We start from the raw sequence: 21,539 nt of genomic DNA on the forward strand, positions 1-21,539 counted from the left end.
CTGTGCTCTTTCAGGTCACTGCCTTTGATATTCTTTGTCTCTTTATTGAGCCATAATTCACATACCATAATACTCTTTTAAAGTGTACAGTTCAGTGGTTTTCAGTATATTTACAAGGTTGTACAGCCATCACTACTTTGTAATTCTAGGACACTTTGATTACTCCAGAAGGAAACCCCATACCTATTAGCAGTTAGTCCTCCCTCTTTCTGCGCCAGCTGCTGGCAGCCACTAATCTGGCTTCTGTGTCTGGATTTACCTGTTGTGGACATTTCACCTAAATGGAACAATACAATATATGGCCTTTTATGACTGGCTTCTTTCACATAGCATATGCTTAGATGATTCATTCATATTGCAGCATGTATCCATTCATTGTAGCATGTATGAGGGTTCCAGTTTCTCCACATTCCTCACCAACATTTATTATTTTCTGTCTTTTTGATTATAGCCATCCTAGTAGATATGAAGTGGTATCTCATGATTTTGTTATGCATTGCCTTTATAGCTAATGAGGCTGAATGTCTTTTCCTGTGCTTATTAGCTGTTTATTTTGTTTTAATTGGAGACATGTATATGTAATTTCATTGCCTATTTTAAATTTGTTGTCTTTTTATTGTCATAAGAGTTCTTTTTATATTGTGTTTACTAGATCCTTCTTACATATATGGTTTTCAGAAATTTTCTCCTGTTCTGTGGATCTTTTCACTTTCTTGATAGTATCCTTTGACCAAAGCACTAAAATTTCAAATTTGATGATGCCATTTAATCTATGTTTTCTTCTTATTTGTTCTTTTGGTGTCATAGCTAAGAAACCATTGGCTGATCAGAGGCCATGAAGACTTATGGTAGTGTTTTCTTCTAAGTTCTGTTTTGAAAGTATATGCTAAGAGGTAGAGGTTCATGTTCCTTCTTTCTGCATGTGGATATCCTGTCCCAGTACTGTTTGTTGAAAAGACTATTTTTCCCCATTGAATGATCTTGGCAGCCTTGTAGAAAATTAATTGACTCTATTTCTGGATTCTTAATTCATTTCCATTGATCCTGTATGTATGCATTTGAGTTTTCGTCACTACTCCTAAATACACAGTCTCAGGTGCCACCTTTTTTTTTTTTTTTTTTTTTTTAAATCATCATACAGTGCTGTGGCCCCAGCTTGAAACATTTAAGTCAGAGTGAGGAAATTTCTTTTTCCTCACTGTTTATAATCAAAGGTTATTATATCATTTAACCCTTGCCTTTATCATTTATTAAGATTCTTTTCTTGGGCTCTCACTGTGCCTTTCTGACCCATCTCTGGGGTCAGGTTTATTTTATATACTTTTGTTAGGTTAATTCTGTGTATCTATGACTTTGACTTCCTGCTTTGGCTCAGGAATTCTTTGTACTATGTCTGTGGACTTTCCATCCCTATCTTCTGCTTCTTCTGTACACATCCTTCAATTCCCAGTTAAACTGGAGGACTCAGCCTCTAAATACACCTTCTTACTGTGTGTCTCAACTTAAAAAAATTTTTTTTTCACGTTTATTTATTTTTACAAGAGAGAAGAGAGGGAGACAGAGCACGAGCTGGGGAGGGGCAGAGAGAGAGAGGGAGAGAGAGAGAGAGGATCCCATGCAGGCATTGCACTGTCAGCATGGGGCCTGACGTGGGGCTCCAACTGAAGAACTGCAATATCATGACCTGAGCCAAAATCAAGTGTCAGACGCTTAACTGACTGAGCCACCCAGGCACCACAAATGTTGCTGTTCCTTTTGCTTGAGATGCTGACTCCCTCAATTTTAACACCAAAAATCCTTCCAGTCCTTTGAGAGAAGAGTCCATTTCACAGTACCATGTTTCCCATAAAACTGTTGCTGGCATTTCACTTCTTCCTCAACACTGGTTGTTAGTGCTTTTTCCTTTGAAACTGTGTGTACTTTTATGTTTTTCTTAAAGCTTGTATGTTAAAATGCCACATAATTTATGTCCGTGGCCATGATCACTTTTTTTTTCTGGATTGTAAACCACTTGAAAGCAGAGATAGTCTTGTTCAGCTTTGTATCCCTAGTGGTTGATTTGTTTTAGTGTTAGCAAGTTCTCAATAAATAAGTGAAATTCTACTTATTGTATAAGCCAGTATCTCTTATTTAATATTAATATTGTTTAAGGTAAATACCTTTTTCTGCAAGGCTTTTGAGATAGCTTCTTCATGAATAAATAGCTTTTCCTACAATCTCCCCGTAGCACCTTGTCCACGGGGCTTTTGTAATTCTGATTGTATTGTATTACTCCCTGATTTGTGAGCCCGTTGCATCTAGGTATATTGTCTTAATCTACCTTTAATTGTTTGCTTGTCTGTCTTCCTCCCTCTTTAGAGTTCCATGAGGACATGGGCTGTTTCTTGGGTGCTGTATCACTGGCACTTAAGTCAGACTTTGATGTATAGTGGGTGCTCATATTTGTTGAATAAATGAATGAATGAATGAGTGAGCTCAGTATTTTTAGTTATCATAAGATAACAGTTTTAATGTTACGTATCCACATCATTGCCATATGTCATTATCTGTCTGTGTCTGTGTCTTAGGTTCAGGATAGTTTTTTTACTATGAAATTCTTCATTGTGATTATTTCTTACCTGACATATTTGCAGAGCTTGTCTTTACTCTTAATACTGTACTGTGCTCTAAGCCCAATTACTATATGAATCTGAGGGTGAATTTAACTTTTTCCCCTCTAAGGTACTATTCTACAGCTAAATTTGATAGGAGAAATTTGGTAAGACTCTTTAGATAGAACTAGGCTTCTTGAGAATGCACTTTTTTATATTACTGGAAGAGATGTGAGAATGTATGGCCTTTAGGCTTTAATCTGGAGTGGACACATTCAGCCAAGGGAGGAAGTAATTGCTTTCCTAGGAATCCAAAGATAGTCCCTATACAGGCACTGTCCGAATAACTGATGAACAGGCACTGTCCGAATAACTGATGGAACAGACACAGTCCTGGCCCTCCATTTGCTTAGAGCTGTAAGAAAAGAGGGACAATATACACTTTAAATGATTATTAATAGAAACGTGATGAAAATGTAAGTTATTTTACAAGTTTCTAGGAAACATTATAAATAAATTATTAATATTGTTGAATTTAGGATTGGATACTATAACCAACCATGGGTAGTCCTAGAAACTTTGGTAAAATATATTGCATATATTTTTAGCTTAATTTTTTAATTATGGATATTAATACCTGTTCGTTATAGAAAATGTTTTTATAAGTACAGCATAATGTAAAGAGCAAGCTTGTAACCTAGTATAACTATTATTTGCCTTTTGATTCCTGTCTTTTCTCTCTCATTTTTTTTAAACAGGCTACATCTATCATTTTCTTTTCTTTATGCTTATGGTTTCATTATATACATTAACATTTTTTTTTTAATTTTTTTTTTTAATTTTTTTTTTTTCAACGTTTTTATTTATTTTTGGGACAGAGAGAGACAGAGCATGAACGGGGGAGGGGCAGAGAGAGAGGGAGACACAGAATCGGAAACAGGCTCCAGGCTCTGAGTCATCAGCCCAGAGCCTGACGCGGGGCTCGAACTCACGGACCGTGAGATCATGACCTGGCTGAAGTCGGACGCTCAACCGACTGCGCCACCCAGGCGCCCCTACATTAACATTTTTTTATATATATGTTAATATTTGCATAATAGTCAGTCAATTGTAGAATGTACCATAATTGACTTAACTAGATGCTTATTGTTGAGTATTTGAGTTGTTGTCAGGGTTTTAGTATGAGGAAAATGAATAAGTCATTGACTCCGGTCTGACTTTTCATATACTGGTGAGATGGTTAATGAAGTGTGGTGGTCATACATAATAGTTGCTGTATTTCTGTACCATTCTGTAGATGTGAGGGTGGATCACATTAGATCCTTTTTTTTTTTTTTCTCACATCTTTTTTATTTTTTCTCCTTAGGATACTTATAATGCTCCTTTCTGAAAAGGAGCTGTTTTGTTTTTTAAAGATCCCTCCCCCTTTTAATGTTTATTCATTTTGAGGGAGAGAGAGAGAGAGAGTGAGCGCACGTTCGAGAGCCCATGTGCATGTAGGGGAGGGACAGAGATAGGAGACTGAGAATCCCAAGCAGACTGTGCTGTCAGCGTAGAGCCTAATGTGGGGCTCTATCTCACAAACTGTGAGATCATGACCTGAGCTGAAATCTATAGTTGGATGCTTAACTGAGTCACCCAGATGCCCTGGAAAGGAGTGTTTTTAAGGCTTTTTATCTATAGCACCAAATCACTTTCCAGAGAGTGTGTTTTTACCAACAGTATGCAAGGGTGCTTTTCTTAGTGACTGCTGTAAAACAAACAAAAGAAAACAAAACAATAAAAACGGGAGCCCTTAAATTCTGTGCATGGACTGTGTAAGGTTTGAACTATTTTTATTGTAATTTTTTTAAATATAGACCAGTTATTTGGTTCATTTCTGATGAGTTTGTTTTTTCATGATGTAAAACAGGTGATTTGATGAAGACTGCTGCGGGAGAGTTTGCAGATGATCCCTGCTCTTCTGTGAAGCGTGGCAACATGGTTCGGGCAGCTCGAGCTTTGCTCTCTGCTGTTACCCGGCTGCTTATTTTGGCTGACATGGCAGATGTCTACAAATTACTTGTTCAGCTGAAAGTTGTAAGTACAGGCCTGTGTCTGTAATTTGTTCTCTCCATCACAGTGAGGCTGCTGCTGGCCATGCTTAATTCAGCATTCCTTAGAATTTGGTTTGGTTTTGACCTTCGTTTACCCAAGTGCACCAGGCATGTTTTCCTTTCGTTTCCATTTCCTTCTCTACTCTAGGTGTATCTCATACGGATAGCGCTATGATTCTCTTTAGTCTTCATTCTGATGCAGAACATGTAGCAAAGATAATGTTTTGACTCCTTCTCTCTGCAGTAGTGATTAAGCATTTCCTTGTACCAGTAGAGTTCCAGAGTTGAGAAACCAAGATAGTTTAAATTGTATTGTTTTATTTTTATTTATTTATTTGTTTGTTTGTTTATTTATTTATATTTATTTTTGAGAGAGAGAGAGTGCAGACAGACAGAATCCAAAGCAGTCTCCAGGTTCTGAGCTGTCAGCACAGAGCCTGATGTGGGGCTCGAACTCACAAACCATGAGATCATGACTTGAGCTGAAGTGAGATGCCTTGAGCGCCACCCACATGCCCCTAAATTGTATTGTTTTAGATAGCACGGTATATTGCTCTTCTTCCCACTTCCCATAAAATTCCCATGTAGTAACTGCTCAAATGTTTGAGGGTCATGTAAACTGAAGAGGGAGTTTGGATTGCTGAGGAACCGTTAAAAGGAATAAAATGTTATAGATCTTTTTTATATACATATTTGTATTGTTTAGAATTTTTTTATTTAGGAGTGTGTTTTATAGGTGGAAGATGGTATCTTGAAACTGAGGAATGCTGGCACTGAACAAGACCTAGGAATACAGTATAAAGCCCTGAAACCTGAAGTGGATAAGCTGAACATTATGGCAGCCAAAAGGCAACAGGTATTGTCATGATTTGGGGACATATTAAAATTGTTTATATTATTATCTTGTGGGAAAAAGTGATTTTAACCTGAGTTTTCTGAAGGTACAATTACCACCCTCTGACAGTATAGTTCCATTAAAACATTTAATTTGTGAAGTATCCTGTCACTATTGTGTTAAGTTGCATTTATGTTATGCTTCTATTTTAATTCTTGTGAAGATTGTGCTTTAAACTTTTTTAAAGTTTATTTGAGAGATAGAGAGTGGGGGAGAAGGGGGGAGAGAGAGAGAGAGAGAAAGAGAAAGAGAAAGAGAAACCCATTGCAGGGCTTGAACCCACAAACTGTGAGATCATGAGTTGAGCTGAAACCAAGAATTGGATGCTTAACTGACTGAGCCACCCAAGGGCCCCTTAAAATTGTGCTTTAAATAACTTGGTGTCTGGACAGATGATAAGGACTTTGTTACGTGCCTTCAAGGATTAACTTCAGTTGGCATTGGAGTGTAATTCAGATTTTTAAAAACCATAAGCCAGTTGAAACGTATTGGAATTACTGGCATATCAGAAACTATCAGTGCTCTCCCCCCATGTTTGGTCACTTTCCAAGTTATTTCTTATAAATCGTTCTTAATAGTTTCCTTAGTGTTATGAATTTGTGTTGTGTGGCATGTGGATCAGTCTTCTTCTTCTTCTTCTTCTTCTTCTTTTTTTTAAGTTTATTTCTTTTTGAGGTGCAGAAGAGGGAGGTTCAGAGAGAGAGAGAGGGAGAGAGAGAATCCCATGCAGTCTATGCTCTCAGTTCAGAGCCCATCATGATCTCACCAACTGTGAGATCATATCCTGAGCCGAAATCACGAGTCGGACGCTTAACTGACTGAGCGACCTGTGTGCTCCTGGATCATTGTTCTTATTTTTCCAAGCTTTGCTATCCTTTTGGTGTTTTGGCTTTTAAGGTGCTTTAAGTCTTCTCTATGGTCTTCCTGTTGAATGCAGTATGTGCTCTAGGGCAGATGCACATGTCACCATTCAGTTTCTTAAAATTTCCATAGTTCTGATCAGGCTTGTGCTTTTTCATAAAGCCCTGAAAAGATAAATTCTTGTTATCATTTGCTAATACTTGCATCAGTTAGGATATTTCATGCTGCAGTTCAGAAAACACAGCTCCAAAACTGCTTGAACAATGGGGGATTTATTTTCTTACTAATCAGAAGTCCCAAATTAGGTGTGATTTTGAGGTAGCTAAGATAAAAGGTTTTGCAAGTATCATCATGGATCCAGGTTCTTGACCTTTTCCAGCACTGCAGTGTTCACTGTCCCTGGTACTGGATGGCTGTAGAAGCTCTGGGCATGGTATTTGTACAGATCACTATGTCCAGCAAGCAAAAAAAAAAAAAAAAAAAAAAAACACCAAAAAACCACCAACAACAAAAAACAAAAAACTGTTTCTTCCATAGGTCTTTTTTAGAAGCAAGTGATCTAGAAGCCCTTAACAGATTTGCCCTAAATCTGAATTTTGTAACATACCCATTCTTCACTGATTATGAGTGAGAAGAAATCAGTTGTTATGTCTGACTCTGTGACAAAGATCTCCCCTCTGGTCTGGGATGAGAGTATCTTTCTTCAGGACAGGGACACCCAAAAAGGGCTCTGACACGTGTGAGGAAAATGGAGTCAGTACTGTAAATGTCCAATATATGCCAGTCTCAGCTTTGCATACTTCTTAGTAACTTTCAGTAGTATAATAGTATAAAATCTTTACCCCATAGGATTGAAAAGATTAAATTAAGTAATGTATGTAAAGTATTTAATATGATTATGGACCATATTTCAAGCTTAGGTTATGATCAGACTGAATTTGCACATATGAGATCCTGGTTTTACATTTCCATTACTTAATATTAGACATTATAATATACCTAGATTTGGTATATTGCCTAAGTAATTTAGTTCATGTAGACATAGTTTGTTTTTATCATTTATTCCTGTGTTGGCTTATGTCTCCATCAAATAAATCACAAATAAGTTTTTTTGTTTTCGTTGGGCCTCATTGATTTTAAAAACTTGTTTTGTGGTATGGTAATTCCATAAATATCCATGCTGGACCAATTATGTTTACAATTTATTTAATGTTTTTGATGTAAATTCTCATTTGTTTTTTTGTTTTTGTTTCATTTTATTTAAAAAAAAGTATGAACATTTTTAATTTATTATGTATTTTGAGAGAGAGAAAGAGAAAGAGAAGGAAGTGGGGAGGGGATTAAGGAGAGAGAGAATCCTAAGCAGGCTCTGCACTGTCAGCACAGAGCCTGACTTGGGGCTCGATCTCATGAACCATGAAATCATGACTTGGGCTGAAATGAAAAGTTGGATGCTCAACTGACTGAGCCACCCAGGTGCCCCTAAATTCTCATTTAAATACATGAAATAAATGTTAGTTATACTTAAAAAATAAAGTTTGGTGAATAGTCCCACAGTCATAATGCCTAGTCTGATTTTGGTTTATGAAGGCTTATTATTTGAGGAAAGTGAGAAAATTTAGACTGACACTATATTGCCTATCTTTGCAAAATGGTAGAATAGGTAAATTGATGTTGTTCTTGAGATAGAACACAATGATAGTCCAGACCTTTGTATGCTATTGGAAAAACTTACTGAAGAGTAATGCTGCCTGACTTTTTTTCTTTTTAATGGTTATTTATTTTGAGAGAGAGAGAATACATGCTCATGAGCAGGGGAGGGGCAGAGAGAGAGAGAATCCCAAGCAGGCTATGCGCTGCCAACACAGAGCCCAACAGAGGGCTTGATCCCACAACCACGGGATCATGACCTGAGCTGAAATCCAGAGTCGGATGCTCAACCTACCCAGCCATCCAGGTGTCCCAATGCTGCTTGACTTTTTAATTCTGTGTGCCATGAATACATGAAGAGTTCCTTAAACATAATCCCTGATGTATTAAAAAAAAAAAAAAGTAGTAAATTTCAAATACTTCTGAAATAAGATGTAATTAAAATCTTGAAGTTATTATTTAACATGCTGAATGGTTTTCTGTTTGCCTCTCCATATCTGTTTTCTACCCTTGTTCATCCTGTTCTTTGCCCCAGGGATCTGACCTGTCAGGACAGCCTCCAGGGCTTCTTTGCCCTCTAGTCCTGGTTGGGTTTGGCCAGTGGTAGCATCAGTAGGAGATCAGAGGAGATAGGAGATAGAGGCTGGGGTATTCCCCTGGCTCCCACCCTGCTTGTTGCTCTGGGTGGCTAAAGTCATAGCCCCTGTTGGGTGGTATTCTCCACACACCTTGCTCCCTGGATTCTGGTAACTGTTGCCTCCTTGTTTCTTCAGGCCTAAGTGACCTAACAGCCTTGTGGTTTCCCTGTACTTTCCTTATACCTTTGTAGCAGAGTCCCTAAAACGTCTTTGAATTAGTTTGATTGTACCAGCTGTTTTCTGTTGTACCTTGATTGATACATGTTTCCATTTTAAAGTTTGTCTTGGGTTTTGTAGTATGTCCTGGTCATTTGTAGTTTTAATTGGGCCTAATTCTTTAACCTTCCAACTGTGGCTTTCTGCAGTAGAATCCATTGAGTAAGTTGGCCATGGGCTTCTTTGTGCCTCCTGTTGATAAAATAGTCTTTTGTAGGACCTGGGTCTTGGTGGTGTATATTCCTATAAACTAGTGCTTTTCTTGGGAATTAAATTGCTACTCATTTTATCCTAAGGTCCCAGCCTGGTAGAAACTTCATTATTCCTTTTGGATGTTGCCCAGTGTTCTCCTTCAGTAACTGGTAACAGTTTTTCACACTGTGTGTTTTCTGGCAGAATTCCTCTCCTGCTATATGCGTAGCCCCTAGACTGTTTTCACCTTTAACGTCTTCTCTGCTCAGGCATGATATGTAATAATTAAGCTTCTCATTGAACCTCTTATCTTTGCAGACAGCCCGAGTCCAGAAAAGGGGTATTTCCTCAAGAGCAGTATTTGGGTGTGATGTATATACTAGCTCCTTTAGCGTCCCTTATATCATTTAAGCAGCAACCCCCCACCAAGGAAATGCTAAACCTCCTAAGGTCTGGAGGCTCTTTGGAGTTTACCTTTTTCTCCTTAATGTTTTTCTGGAGCATGGTGTGGTGGTGGTAAGGATGTTGCTGAAAATAATAGTGAGTAACTCTAAAAAGGTGTTTACTCTGTGCTACACACTGTTATAAACCCTTTATAAACACACATTCATTTAATCTTCACAGAATAGTATAAGGTAGATGCTGTAATTGATAGATACTCATTTAAAAAGATGTTCATTCACTTATTTTTGAGAGAAAGTACACAAGCACGAGTGTGTGGGAGGCAGTGAGAGAGGTAGAGAATCCAAAGCAGGTTCCGCTATCACTCAGAGCCAGATGAGTGGCTTGATCTCTTGACATGAGATCGTAACCTGAGCCAAAATCAAGAGTTGAACACTTAACCAACTATACTCATCTTTATAGATCAAAGAACTGGAGTACAGGGAGGTTAAATAACGTGGCAAGGTCATTCATCTAGTCAGAATTGGAGCCAGGTTTTTAATCCAGGCTGTCTGCCTCCAGGGGCAGAGATTTTGTCTGTTCAAATGGCTTTTACAATCCCTGGTGCTTAGAATATTGCTTGGATATGGTAGTGTTTACTAAATATTTAATGAACAAGTGAATAAGCCACTTTGCTGTACTGCACATCCATCCTGGAATGGGATTCTAAATGTGGTTCTAATCTGTTATTTTCTTGGGCTGGAATATAATTTGCTCACTATAAGTGTTGAATTTCCTTTAGACTGCAGGCTCTTCTTTTACTGTAAAATAGATGGCAGAGGTGGGGATGGGCCAGCACTGACCTTAGTCCCTGTGAGGAGAACTGCATGTGCCTCCTGTGGTCAGTTCTGTCTCTTAGTCTGATAGAGAAGGAGTACCTGCATGTTTACCAAGTACTGGGTGGTGGATGTTCCACCCACCCAGGTACTAGAACTTGTTGAGGCATTTGGTAAAAACGTAATGCTTCTTACCTAGTCTCTGAACTCTGACTTTAATGATTTTTTTTCCTGAAAACTTGAACAGACACAGTGGTAATGGATAGTAATGAATTTTTTGTGTAAATGAATATGGACTAGCTGGGTTTGCCTATGGACCTTTTCTTTAAGTGTAGTTGTTTGAATTCAAGAGAAGACATCTGATCACATGTGTCTATGGGTACAATTTTATATTAACAATATAAAGAGGGAAATGAGAGGAAACTTGTACTTGAATTTCCAGCTCTTGGGTAGAAGGAGTGCTATAGATTACTTAGAAGTAAGCTTTTATTTTTTGGTCACTGCATGTGATGCATGTGATGGTTAGTTGAAATCACATTGAAAGCAGTCATTTCTTCTTCATGTTTTCTGTTTGCTCCTGAGTGTGCTTGAAACACAATTGGATTGATAAAGTTTGGGAAAAATTGGCTAAAGTAGACCAAGGGACTCTGATTTCATAGGTAATCTATTATATTCCTTAATAGCTCATTTTTTTCCACCAATCCAGATTACTTATCACTGTTACATATTTTGAAAATAATACTTGAGATTGATTATTATTCTTATAATAGTAAATAGTGCTGCCTTATGATAGTGCCCATTTTCCTATGTTTACTTAACAAAATCTAGTTTCTTTGTACTAAGACAAAAGTAGTTCTTGAGAGAAAGCTGAACACTTTAGCAGTTAGAACAAATGATGATATATAGTTGTCATTTTCATCATAGGTTAAAATATATCCCCCTTACTTGGTAAATAGAAATCTCTCAGGCATAAACTGTGATGAGGACAAGATGTGTAGAAAATGCCACACACAACATGTGCATCAGCTGCTTAAGCATAATGGTTAGCCCTTGCCCCTTGTCATAGCTTGAATCTTGAGGTGATCATCAGTTCTCTAAATCCATGGGGTCCTGTTTCTGAATACTGTACCTACTCTAGTCTTTAGAAAGGTAGAAGTTCTCATACCAGGCCAGGCAGGGGCTTTAGGAAAGTCAAGTGTTGAATAGTAATTCTGGCATCTATTAACTTTAGGTCACCACAAGTGTCTTTGGTAACCTTTGTAAGAGACTGTACTGATCTAGGTTATAGATACTTAGGGAAGAATTCCAAAGCTAATTGCAAAGCATTTTATAAAACAGAGCACGATATAAGTACTTAGATGCAAATGCCTCCCTAGAAGACTTCAGAGTCTCTGAGGTTGTGGTGATGGCCAGGCATTTAGAAAATGCCACATAGAATGTACCCACCATCTGTTTTAACTTAATGGTTAGCCTTAGCCCCCTGTCATTGCTTGAATCTTGAAATGATCACTGATTCTCTAATAAATCCATAGGGTCCTGTTTCTGAGTATGTTGCCATTTGGAGTGCTGTGAGCAATTACTTGCAATTCAGATTCCAAATGAGAAAAGAACTCTAGGAAGAAAAGTAAGCTGTCATATTATACAAGGTTTGAGTAAAGATGCAAACCTAAAATATATAGTGAAATGAAGTATCAGAAAAAAGAAACCACTTAGATGTCTCTAATGCTTAATTAGGAACTCATCTAAAAAGATGAGCCATTAAATGGCTAAGTCAGACTTCAAATTGAGTTATTGACTTTGGCCTTTCTTAGTTAATTTTCTCTTACTGTTTACACATGTAATACTCTTTTAAAACATTTAAATTTGTACTGTAGGGTTTAGTTGGTGTAATTAACATTAGAATTCTATTCACAGGTAAAATAGAACAGATCAGGTGGTCAGTTAGTGTTATCACTTCTAATTCTCTTTTGTGGTGGTAATAAATACTTACTAAAGACTTAAGTCTCTCCCTCTCCTCCTGAGCACTTTGGGTAATAATGGGATACCAGAAATATCCTCTTCCTATCTTGCTTATTTGTCACTTATTTGGTATCACTTATTTGTCACTTAGTATATCCACTCAGCTTAATAGGTGCCAGTAGTAAGAACCATGCTAGGAATCTCAAATTTGTTTAAACTGTGGATTATAATTATGGTGTAGAGGAAATTGAAAAGGACATTTTCACTTAAGACTGCATGTGTATAAAGTATTACAATAAAATGGAAACCTTTTGAGAAAAAGAATGTGTGAGGAGAGGAGAGGGGCAGAGTGAGAAAGAGAATCTCAAGCAAGTTGCACACTCAGTACAGAATCTGATGCGGGTCTGAATCCCAGGACTCTGGGATCATGACCTGAGCTGAAATCAAGAGTAGAATGTTCTCAAATGACTGAGCCACCCAGATGCCCCAGACAATCAAATAAAAACCTTTCGGATTAAAGTCATGGAGCACTTGAGTCTCAACTTTATGCCTAAGGCCATCTCTGGGATGGGGAGTGGGGCGGGGGAGTTGTGTACTTAAGAGAACAGCTTGGCGCATCCTCACCTAGTTGGTTTGCATAGTTCATGTACCTCTGTGGTGTCCCAGCCCAAATTAACAAAACTCTTATAATGAACTTTTGTGACTTAATGACAAGTATTCAAACTAAATCTTACCCTATTTAAATGTGTATTTGAATGATTTTTCTAATTTGGTTGGAATAGGTACACACAACTTTATGTAGTTGTGATGAAGGTGCCTAGTCAATTTTGTGCTTTGATTTTTAGTTAGTGCTATGCTAGGTGGCTTACATGCATTATCCCATTTGATCCTCAGGACAGTTAGAAGACAAATATATTATGTTCCTGTTTTACAGAAGGTGAAACTGAGTATGGGGATTTTATTTTATTCTATTTTTAAAGATTTTTATTTTTAAGTAATCTCTACACCCACCGTGGGGCTTGAACTTAGAACCTAGAGATAAAGAGAGTCTCATGTTCTAATGACAGAGCCAGGCAGGTGCCCTGAGGATGGGAATTTTAAATAAGATCACAATAGCCAGGTAAAAGTAGAGCTGGAGATTCAAATTCAGAAGTGTCTGGTTTGGAAAAGTTTGAACTCTATGTACTGACCCAGGCTGCCTCCTTTGTTATGAAGCTAAACTGTTAATGAAAGTATTGTGTCTAATTAGTAGAAATTCTTAACTTTTCAGCATTTACTGACAAGTTTTTTTATGATTACAACCCATATAAAGACTGCTCCAATTTCTTGTTTTCCTCTTATAGGAACTGAAAGATGTGGGCCATCGTGATCAGATGGCTGCAGCCAGAGGAATCCTGCAGAAAAATGTTCCGATCCTCTATACTGCGTCCCAGGCATGCCTCCAGCACCCTGATGTTGCAGCCTATAAGGCTAACAGAGACCTGATATATAAGCAGCTGCAGCAGGCGGTCACAGGCATTTCCAATGCAGCCCAGGCCACTGCATCAGACGATGCTTCCCAGCACCAGGGTGGAGGAGGAGGAGAACTGGCTTACGCGCTCAATAACTTTGATGTAAGTTACACTTGGGAAGAAACATCAGGTTCTCGACCATCTACCCAAAGTTAAGAGACTTCTAGGGAAATGTGATCAAGGTTTCTGATGAAAGTTCAATTTCTACTTAGATTTGTAATCTATGTCAAAAGAAATTTTAGAAATCTTCAGTCAGTTTGATCTGACTTGGCCTACAACGTTTTTCTTGTTCTTTTTCTTTTGTGTTAAAGTTATGAATTCTTTTATGTAACTTACATGTCCTATCCGATCATTCTCTGTTGAAGATAGGAGTTTGGTTGATTTCACCCAAGATTTTAACCTTTTGGTAGATGAAAGCTCTCTGAGATACAGAGGCAAAGTGTATGTAGACTCTCCTGTCCTGGAGCCCACAGATACATCATAAGTGATTACCACAGAGTATCTTCAATGTTGTCCTTGTGTGCCTAGATGATATACTTCTCAATAATCACAAAATTTAATCAAGTAGAAGGAAATTTGGGCCTAAAATACTTTCTTAGCATAATTCCATATAATTATCTTTTATGGTTGGTGCCGTGGGTCTGTTCTTTGTATGCATTCTGTGTGCACACTGTTCTGTGTATCAACTCTAACCTTAATTCTTTTGGTGGGTTTTGTGTTTTTTTCAAAAACTTCTACCCACAATGCCTCATGGCTTCCAGCAGATGGCAGCAGTTTAAGATTTTTTTTTTTAAGGTGTTTTGTTTTTTTTTTTTTTTTTTTTTTTTAAGCCAACTGGTTGGGTTACATTAAAAAAAATTGTTTTTTTAAATATTTATTTTTTTATTTTTGAGAGAGACTGAGCACAAGCAAGGGAGGGACAGAGAATGAGGGAGACACAGAATCCGAAGCAGGCTCCAGGCTCTGAGCTGTCAGCACAGATTATGACGCAGGGCTTGAAGTCACCAACCGTGACATCATGACCTGAGCCAAAGTTGGACACTTAACCGGCTGAACCACCCAAGCACCCCTACATTTTTATAAACAAACAAATAAGTTTAATAAATATTTAATAATTATAAATATTTAACAAATATAATAAAAATTAATTAATTAATTGATTGATTTAGGGAGATTATGAGTGGGAGAGGGGCAGAGAGAGAGGAGAGAGAGAATCCCAAGCAGGCTCCACACTGTCAATGCAGAGACCGATGCAGGGCTTGAACTCACAACTGAGATCATGATCTTGAGCTATAATTAAGAGTCAGGATGCTTAACTGACTTAGCCACCCAGGTGCCTCTATTTTTTTAATTAACATAGGAGAAAATTGACTAGCCTGTGGCCAGCATCTTTTCATAAGTAGGAATACTTTGAAATATAGAGTCTATATAATGGAGTGCATTTTGTTTTAAAGTTTTTCCTTGCCTTTAACTTTCCTTACTTTGTCTCACCTTTTACTTTGGCTTGGGCAACTGATCCTTGCTGCTGTACATGGCTGATTTAAGACTTCATAAATCGTAAAGACAGTGTTTATTCTACAGATCATGGTGTTAGAACTGACTTTTTACCCTGGAGCCTTAAACATTAAATGACATTATAGCAAATATTTACCATGCATCTTATAATTTATTGGCACTTTTTTCCATCCCCCTCAAATTTGGCAGTTTTAGGTATTGGCCTCTTTGAAGGCACTAAGGATTACATTTTGCCCTAACTTGAGTAGTAACTGCCAGAGCCCACTTGACCTCTTAGGGCTAGAGTGAAACTTCATATAATGAGGGGGTTGGACGAAATGATCATAAGCCTGTTGCAGCTCAGTGACTCTATTAAAATTCTATCACGATTCATTCTTCATTCCTGTTGGTCAGAAGGCATTGTGTATTCAGTTTTGAATACACAGTAAAAAAGAAAAATATCAGTTAAAATGTAGGTTAATAATGAACTTGAGGCATTGCATTTTCAGTTTTGAAACTGATGATTCTTGGGAAGGGAAAGAAGAAATAGATGTATACTTACTGGCAAAGGGCAAGCTTTTTTAAAGAAAAAACTTGGCATTTAACTTGAAATGAGTGTATAAGAATAGTCCCTATAAAAAAAAGTTAAATGCAAAATATTTGCACAGACATTTACCAGTGTCAGAATAAATTGTATCAAGTGGAAAAGTTGGAGGGAGGCCAGTAGCTGCTGTCCTTGGGGTATTGATGTTTGACCTTGTACTTAAAGCTTGCTTGTGACCTCACCTCATGCATCACTGGTAAAGCTGGATTTAAGTGGAGTGGGGGGGAGTGAAGAGGAAACAGTGAGGATTTCTTCTTACTGGGGCAGTTATACTTCACAGGGTGGCTTTGTTGGGATGGATTGTTATCATCTCTCACAGATCAGCTGGAAGCCTTTAGGTAAAGAAAGCCTCTAATTTAGACATAACAGGATAAATTTGACTGCATTATTTATGCAGTTAGATGAGATGTATAAGATGAGGAAAATAGATTGGGATTGATTGTAAATGCATCTCTTTCTCAAACTTTGAGGATAGAGTCGTTCTGTTTTTATTGTTTTTCTGCTGTGAAATAGTTTGGCTAATGTCATGGAGCAGTTTTATACTCTACGTAGAAAAGGAAAAGAGAGCTAACTTATTTTCCTTGCAGTTCTCATTTGGTAACTTCACTAATAATGTGTAAGCTGACATGTAGATGTTCAGATTCAGTAGCATGAACATGATTTTTATGCTGGCATAATTTATATTTGCATTTGTGGTAGATCTTACCTAGGCCCCATTCAGTTGGAAGTATTGCTTCCAGTTCCTTTGAGAACTACCATAGGGCAACTTGTATGTCTCTCATCTACCAAGAAGTATAACTTTCTTTTAGGCATTGGGAGTTTTTGTATTAAATCTTGATGTTTCTGATCAATACTTTCCTCACCTTCTTGAATAATAGAGGGAACAGAAATGAGCACTAAGATTCAATAACACTTTTCTCTGCAGAAACAAATCATTGTGGATCCCTTGAGCTTCAGTGAGGAGCGCTTTAGGCCTTCCCTGGAGGAGCGCCTAGAGAGCATCATCAGTGGGGCTGCCCTGATGGCTGACTCGTCTTGCACGCGTGATGACCGGCGTGAGAGAATTGTGGCAGAGTGTAATGCTGTCCGCCAGGCCCTGCAGGACTTGCTCTCAGAGTACATGGGTAATGTGAGTATTCGGATTTTTCTTTGAAGTAAGAGGTGTTTTTCATAACAGATGCTGGATCTCAGATGTTTAAAAAAAATTTTTTTTTAATGTCTGTCTGTTTTTGAGAGAGAGGGGTGGGAGCAGAGAGAGAAAGAGGAAGACACAGAATATGAAGCAAGCTCCAGGCTCTGACCTGTCAGCAGAGAGCCCGATGTGGGGCTTGAACTGTGAGATCATGACCAGAGCCAAAGTCAGATGCTTGACCAACTGAGCCACCCAGGCACCCCTGGATCTGAGATGTTTTAACTAAAAATGACAAGTATGTTCTTGGCTCCGTGACCCTTTACAGTGGGGCAGAATTTTCAAGGAATGCATAAATAACCGGGGTTCTGTGTTCCCCATCTTTTTAAAAAAATACTTATTTTTGAGAGAGAGAGAGAGAGAGAGAGACACACACACACACACACACACACACACACACACACACACACACACACACAGAGTGAGTGGGGGAGGGGCAGAGAGAGAGAAAGAGAGACACACACACACACACACACAGACACACACAGAATCTCAGGCAGGCTCCAGACTCCGATCTGTCAGCACAGAGCCTGACGTGGGGCTTGAACCCATGAACTGTGAGGTCAGGACCTGAGCTGAAGTCAGACACCCAACTGACTGAGCCATGCAAGTGCCTCTCCCAACTTTTCATATTGAAAAATTTTTAACTTGTGAAAATCATAGAGTGAAAACCTATTTTTTATCTAGATTCATTAGTTATTATTTAGATACATGTGTATGTTTGTGTATATAAATGTATGGTGTATTTCTATAGATATATACATACATATAACATTTTTTTCTATTAAACATTTGGAAGTAAGTTGCTGACATTGTGTTGCTTAAACACTAAATATTTCAGCCCCCATGTCCTAAGGATAATGGCCTTCAGTATCCTCAAAATTTCCATTATCACATCTAGGTGGCCATCTAATTTTGGGCAAAAAGGAATGGTGAAAATATTTATAGTTGGGAATTTTTTTCATGAACCGTATAGAATGTCATAAGACTAGGTAATTACCAACTAGAGCTGTATTAGGCAAACTGAGTAGTAATTTTGAATTTTTAAGGTTTGTGTTTAAAAACTGGTGCTGTTAAAAAATAGAAAAAAAAAAGCAGTGCTGTAAAAAATTTTTTCCATTAGGTAATACTGTATCTACTAATTTTTCTTTCTGTTGTCATTATCTTCCTATTTCCTTTAATACTTCAATTCCAGTTGTTTAACACTTGGAGTTATTGTAATTTATACCTTGTACCCAATATTTACTGTTGCAGGAAAGGAATAAATTAAATAAAATTTATATAAAATCATTTTAAAGGGAAAAAGAACAATACAAACTGGCTCTTACTAGTGATTTTTGCCTGTTTAATGCTTTTCAGGGAAAGGTCTTGATACTTTCTCATTTATTCATTTGCTGTACATCTTATTTGTTCACTTATATGCCTATTTAAGTGAACGTATAATAGTGGGTCATGATGGAGTTCCTAGGGGGAGGATGAATGCCTTAGTGTGTTTATCTTGTTTCTACCATATTGTGAAATTAGTGAAGCATATTGAATTTTTTAAGCCATTGCCATGTTTTGATCATATGCAGTCTACCTCAGAAAAATGAGATTAGAGGCTTAGTTAAATCAAATGGAAAAAGCAGTTGATAAGTCATAGTGAAAATGTGATGCACATTTAAAAAACCTTATCTAAGTTTGAAAATCAGAAAATGTAAAAAAATGGATAATTTGAAGAATGGTTCATGATAGTAAGAGTTTTAAATGGGGGCGCCTGGATGGCTCAGTTGGTTAAGTGTCCCACTGTTGATTTCAGCTCAGGTCATGATCTCACAGTATGTTGGTTCCAGCCTGCATTGGGCTCTGTGCTGACAGTATGACTTGGGATTCTGTCTCTCTCTCCCTCTCTATCTCTGCCCCTCCACCTCCCCCGTTTGCTCTCTCTCTCTCTCTCTCAAAATAAATACACTTAAAAAATTTTTTTAAAAAGTTTTAAACAGGGAAACAACGGACTCCGGGTATGTGTGTGGATCAGTTATCTGCTATCACATGTAGTACAGTAGTGGTAAAAAAAAAAAAAAAAATCTAATGCAGTTATGATTAGGAAAACACTTTGAAAACAGTCTTTGGGGGGGAAGAATTATGTGGTAAGTTTGTTCTTACTGCTCCATATGAGAGCTTCCTAACCATTCTGCATATGAGAGCTTCCTAATGATCCCTTGAGTCTTGGGGTTGGTTGGATCTTGGGCTAGTTGTCTCTGGTCGTGAGTAACCTTCTAGTTTCTCTCCAGAGTGTCATACAAGTAATATTTTCAGTTTGTGCTATGGATGTAAGTAAACGTAGGAAACACTCATTTATACTTGAAGACCTGAAGACTATAACATCACTCTTACATAATAACATTTTATTATGTACAGAAAACTAGAACAATGATCTTTGTTTGGCTTAAATTTAAAGATCATGGTGGATATTTAGAAAGATATTATCTTGAGATTCAGATTATACTTTATTTTATTTATTATTTTTTAAATTTTTTAAATGTTTATTTATTTTTGAGAGACAGAGAGAGAATGAGCAAGGGAGGGGCAGAGAGAAAGACACAGAATTTGAAGCAGGCTTCAGGCTCTGAGCTGTCAGCACCAAGACTCAGGCGGGGCTCAAACTCACAAGCCGTGAGATCATGACCTGAGCCAAAGTCAGATGCCCAACAAACTGAGCCACTCAGTCACCCTGAGATTCAGATTATATTTTAGAAGATTGTCTCTGGGCATATTTTTCTTAAAGATAAAATATTTAGTTCCTTTGTATTGACTCATGTAACCTTGAGCAGGCTAGGTGCTGTCAAAAGTGATGGAGTGAAGATAAAGTGGAGGTGGGGGGCTTGGGGGAGAGGGCAGTGAAGCACATTTGAAAGCTTAGTAAGTAATAGGGTCTGCAAGAAGCAGAAGCAACTGGGATTATAATTTTGCTTATTTATGAAGCTTTCGAAAACATATAGAACCTTTGGTAACAATAACTGACAGTGTCTGCCTATCACTCTGTTCATACTGAGTATGTGTCACATGCAAAGTCGAGTGCTGGGCACTGTGTAAAAGGAGGAATGATGCACTGATCATTTCCTTTTGAGAGGGTCTCTATAGAGCATGTATAATAATGACAATTTTTGCTAGTCACTATTTTTATAGATAAAATATAATCTTGCTATAGTCTCTAGTCTTGCTTCTTCATCCTGTGTTGCCACTTAGTAAGTTCCATTGGTTTTCCAAACTCTGTGGCAGTGATTCTGAATTTTGGATGCACATTAGAATCCCTGAGGAACTCTAAAAGAAATCTTGATGTGTAGGTTATACCCCATTTAAATCAGAGTCACTGAATTGAGGTCCAGGTGACAGTATTTTTAAAAGTTCCTCAGGTGGTTCCAATGGCAGAGAAACTCCTCTGGTGGTTTATTGCATTTGTCCTTTACTGTCTTCACTGCCTTTGCTTTATTCTAGGCTTTACTCAGTTTCTGTGTTTTCTAGTCTGTTCTACTTGCTCAGGCCAGCCTGAGCTTATGCCTTCAGTAGGACATAGTTCATTATGTGTTTGAAATTCTTTTCCCACTTCTTTAAAACCTAACCTGCTCTTGGTTCAGGGCCCACATTTCCCCCATCCCTTTGCTGAAGCTATTTCCAACTGCACTATTGGCATTATTTCTTTGCTGGTTGAAGTTTTGTACCCAATTGTTGACTTCCCTGAATTGTTGCTTAGTTGTATTTTCTTTATCCATGTAATTTCTGTAACTGTGTTTTAAGCTTTTAAAAGACAGGAAATATTTTTAAAATACTCTTTCAGGAACTAGTGTAATACTAGAGGACGTACTTAGTGATTGCTTTATAAACTCATGCTGACTTGGGAGAATGAATAAAACGAACAATTTTGGATATTCATGGTGCTAGGGATACATTAGTGACTAAAATAAAAAAAGATCCTTCCCCTTATGGGCCTTACATTCTAGAAGGTTACAGGGAAGGAGGCCATGGGTGGTTTACCTCTACTTCCTGTAGATCTGTCAGTATACAGATGACATTAGTAGAAAAAATTAAACCATGTGCTCTGAAACAACAGTGAGGCAAAATGGTATCCTAGGTCATAGTAGAGTTAAATTTAATTCATCAGGTGAGAGCCAGACTCCCTCTTAAAGGCTCCAAGGGCCAGGAGGCCAACAGCCTTAATGTTCCTACATGCATTGTGGTTTAAAGTGTTGGAAGTTACTTTTGCCTGTATTGCTAACTTAACTGTAGAGAGCTAAGAGATATTGATGTTAAAAGTAATGCATTTGACCCTTACTTACTTAACATTATGGAAATGCCTCAGATGGACGACAATAGAGGTCTTTTGACATTGAATGGATCTTGGTGGTTCCACAAATGATTTCCAGGTTTCCTTGAAATGAAATGTGGT

General features: G+C 37.8%; 1 protein-coding gene across 3 annotated transcripts in view; it reads left to right on the top strand.

Annotated features, from left to right (window-relative positions):
* CTNNA1 (catenin alpha 1) overlaps positions 1-21,539 on the top strand; it is a 180,059-nt gene that overhangs the window by 54,256 nt on the left and 104,264 nt on the right. For 2 of the 3 annotated variants that reach the window (XM_047850765.1, XM_047850769.1), the window contains 4 exons: positions 4,504-4,670; positions 5,424-5,543; positions 13,659-13,928; positions 16,850-17,053. In XM_047850765.1, coding sequence (XP_047706721.1) covers positions 4,504-4,670; positions 5,424-5,543; positions 13,659-13,928; positions 16,850-17,053 — 761 coding nt within the window. Of the gene's footprint in view, positions 1-4,503; positions 4,671-5,423; positions 5,544-13,658; positions 13,929-16,245; positions 16,263-16,849; positions 17,054-21,539 lie in introns of those variants that run through there. The other variant, XM_047850775.1, reaches the window with a different exon arrangement.

This window comes from Prionailurus viverrinus, chromosome A1 (genome assembly GCF_022837055.1).
Source record: "Prionailurus viverrinus isolate Anna chromosome A1, UM_Priviv_1.0, whole genome shotgun sequence".
Taxonomy (NCBI): domain Eukaryota; kingdom Metazoa; phylum Chordata; class Mammalia; order Carnivora; family Felidae; genus Prionailurus; species Prionailurus viverrinus.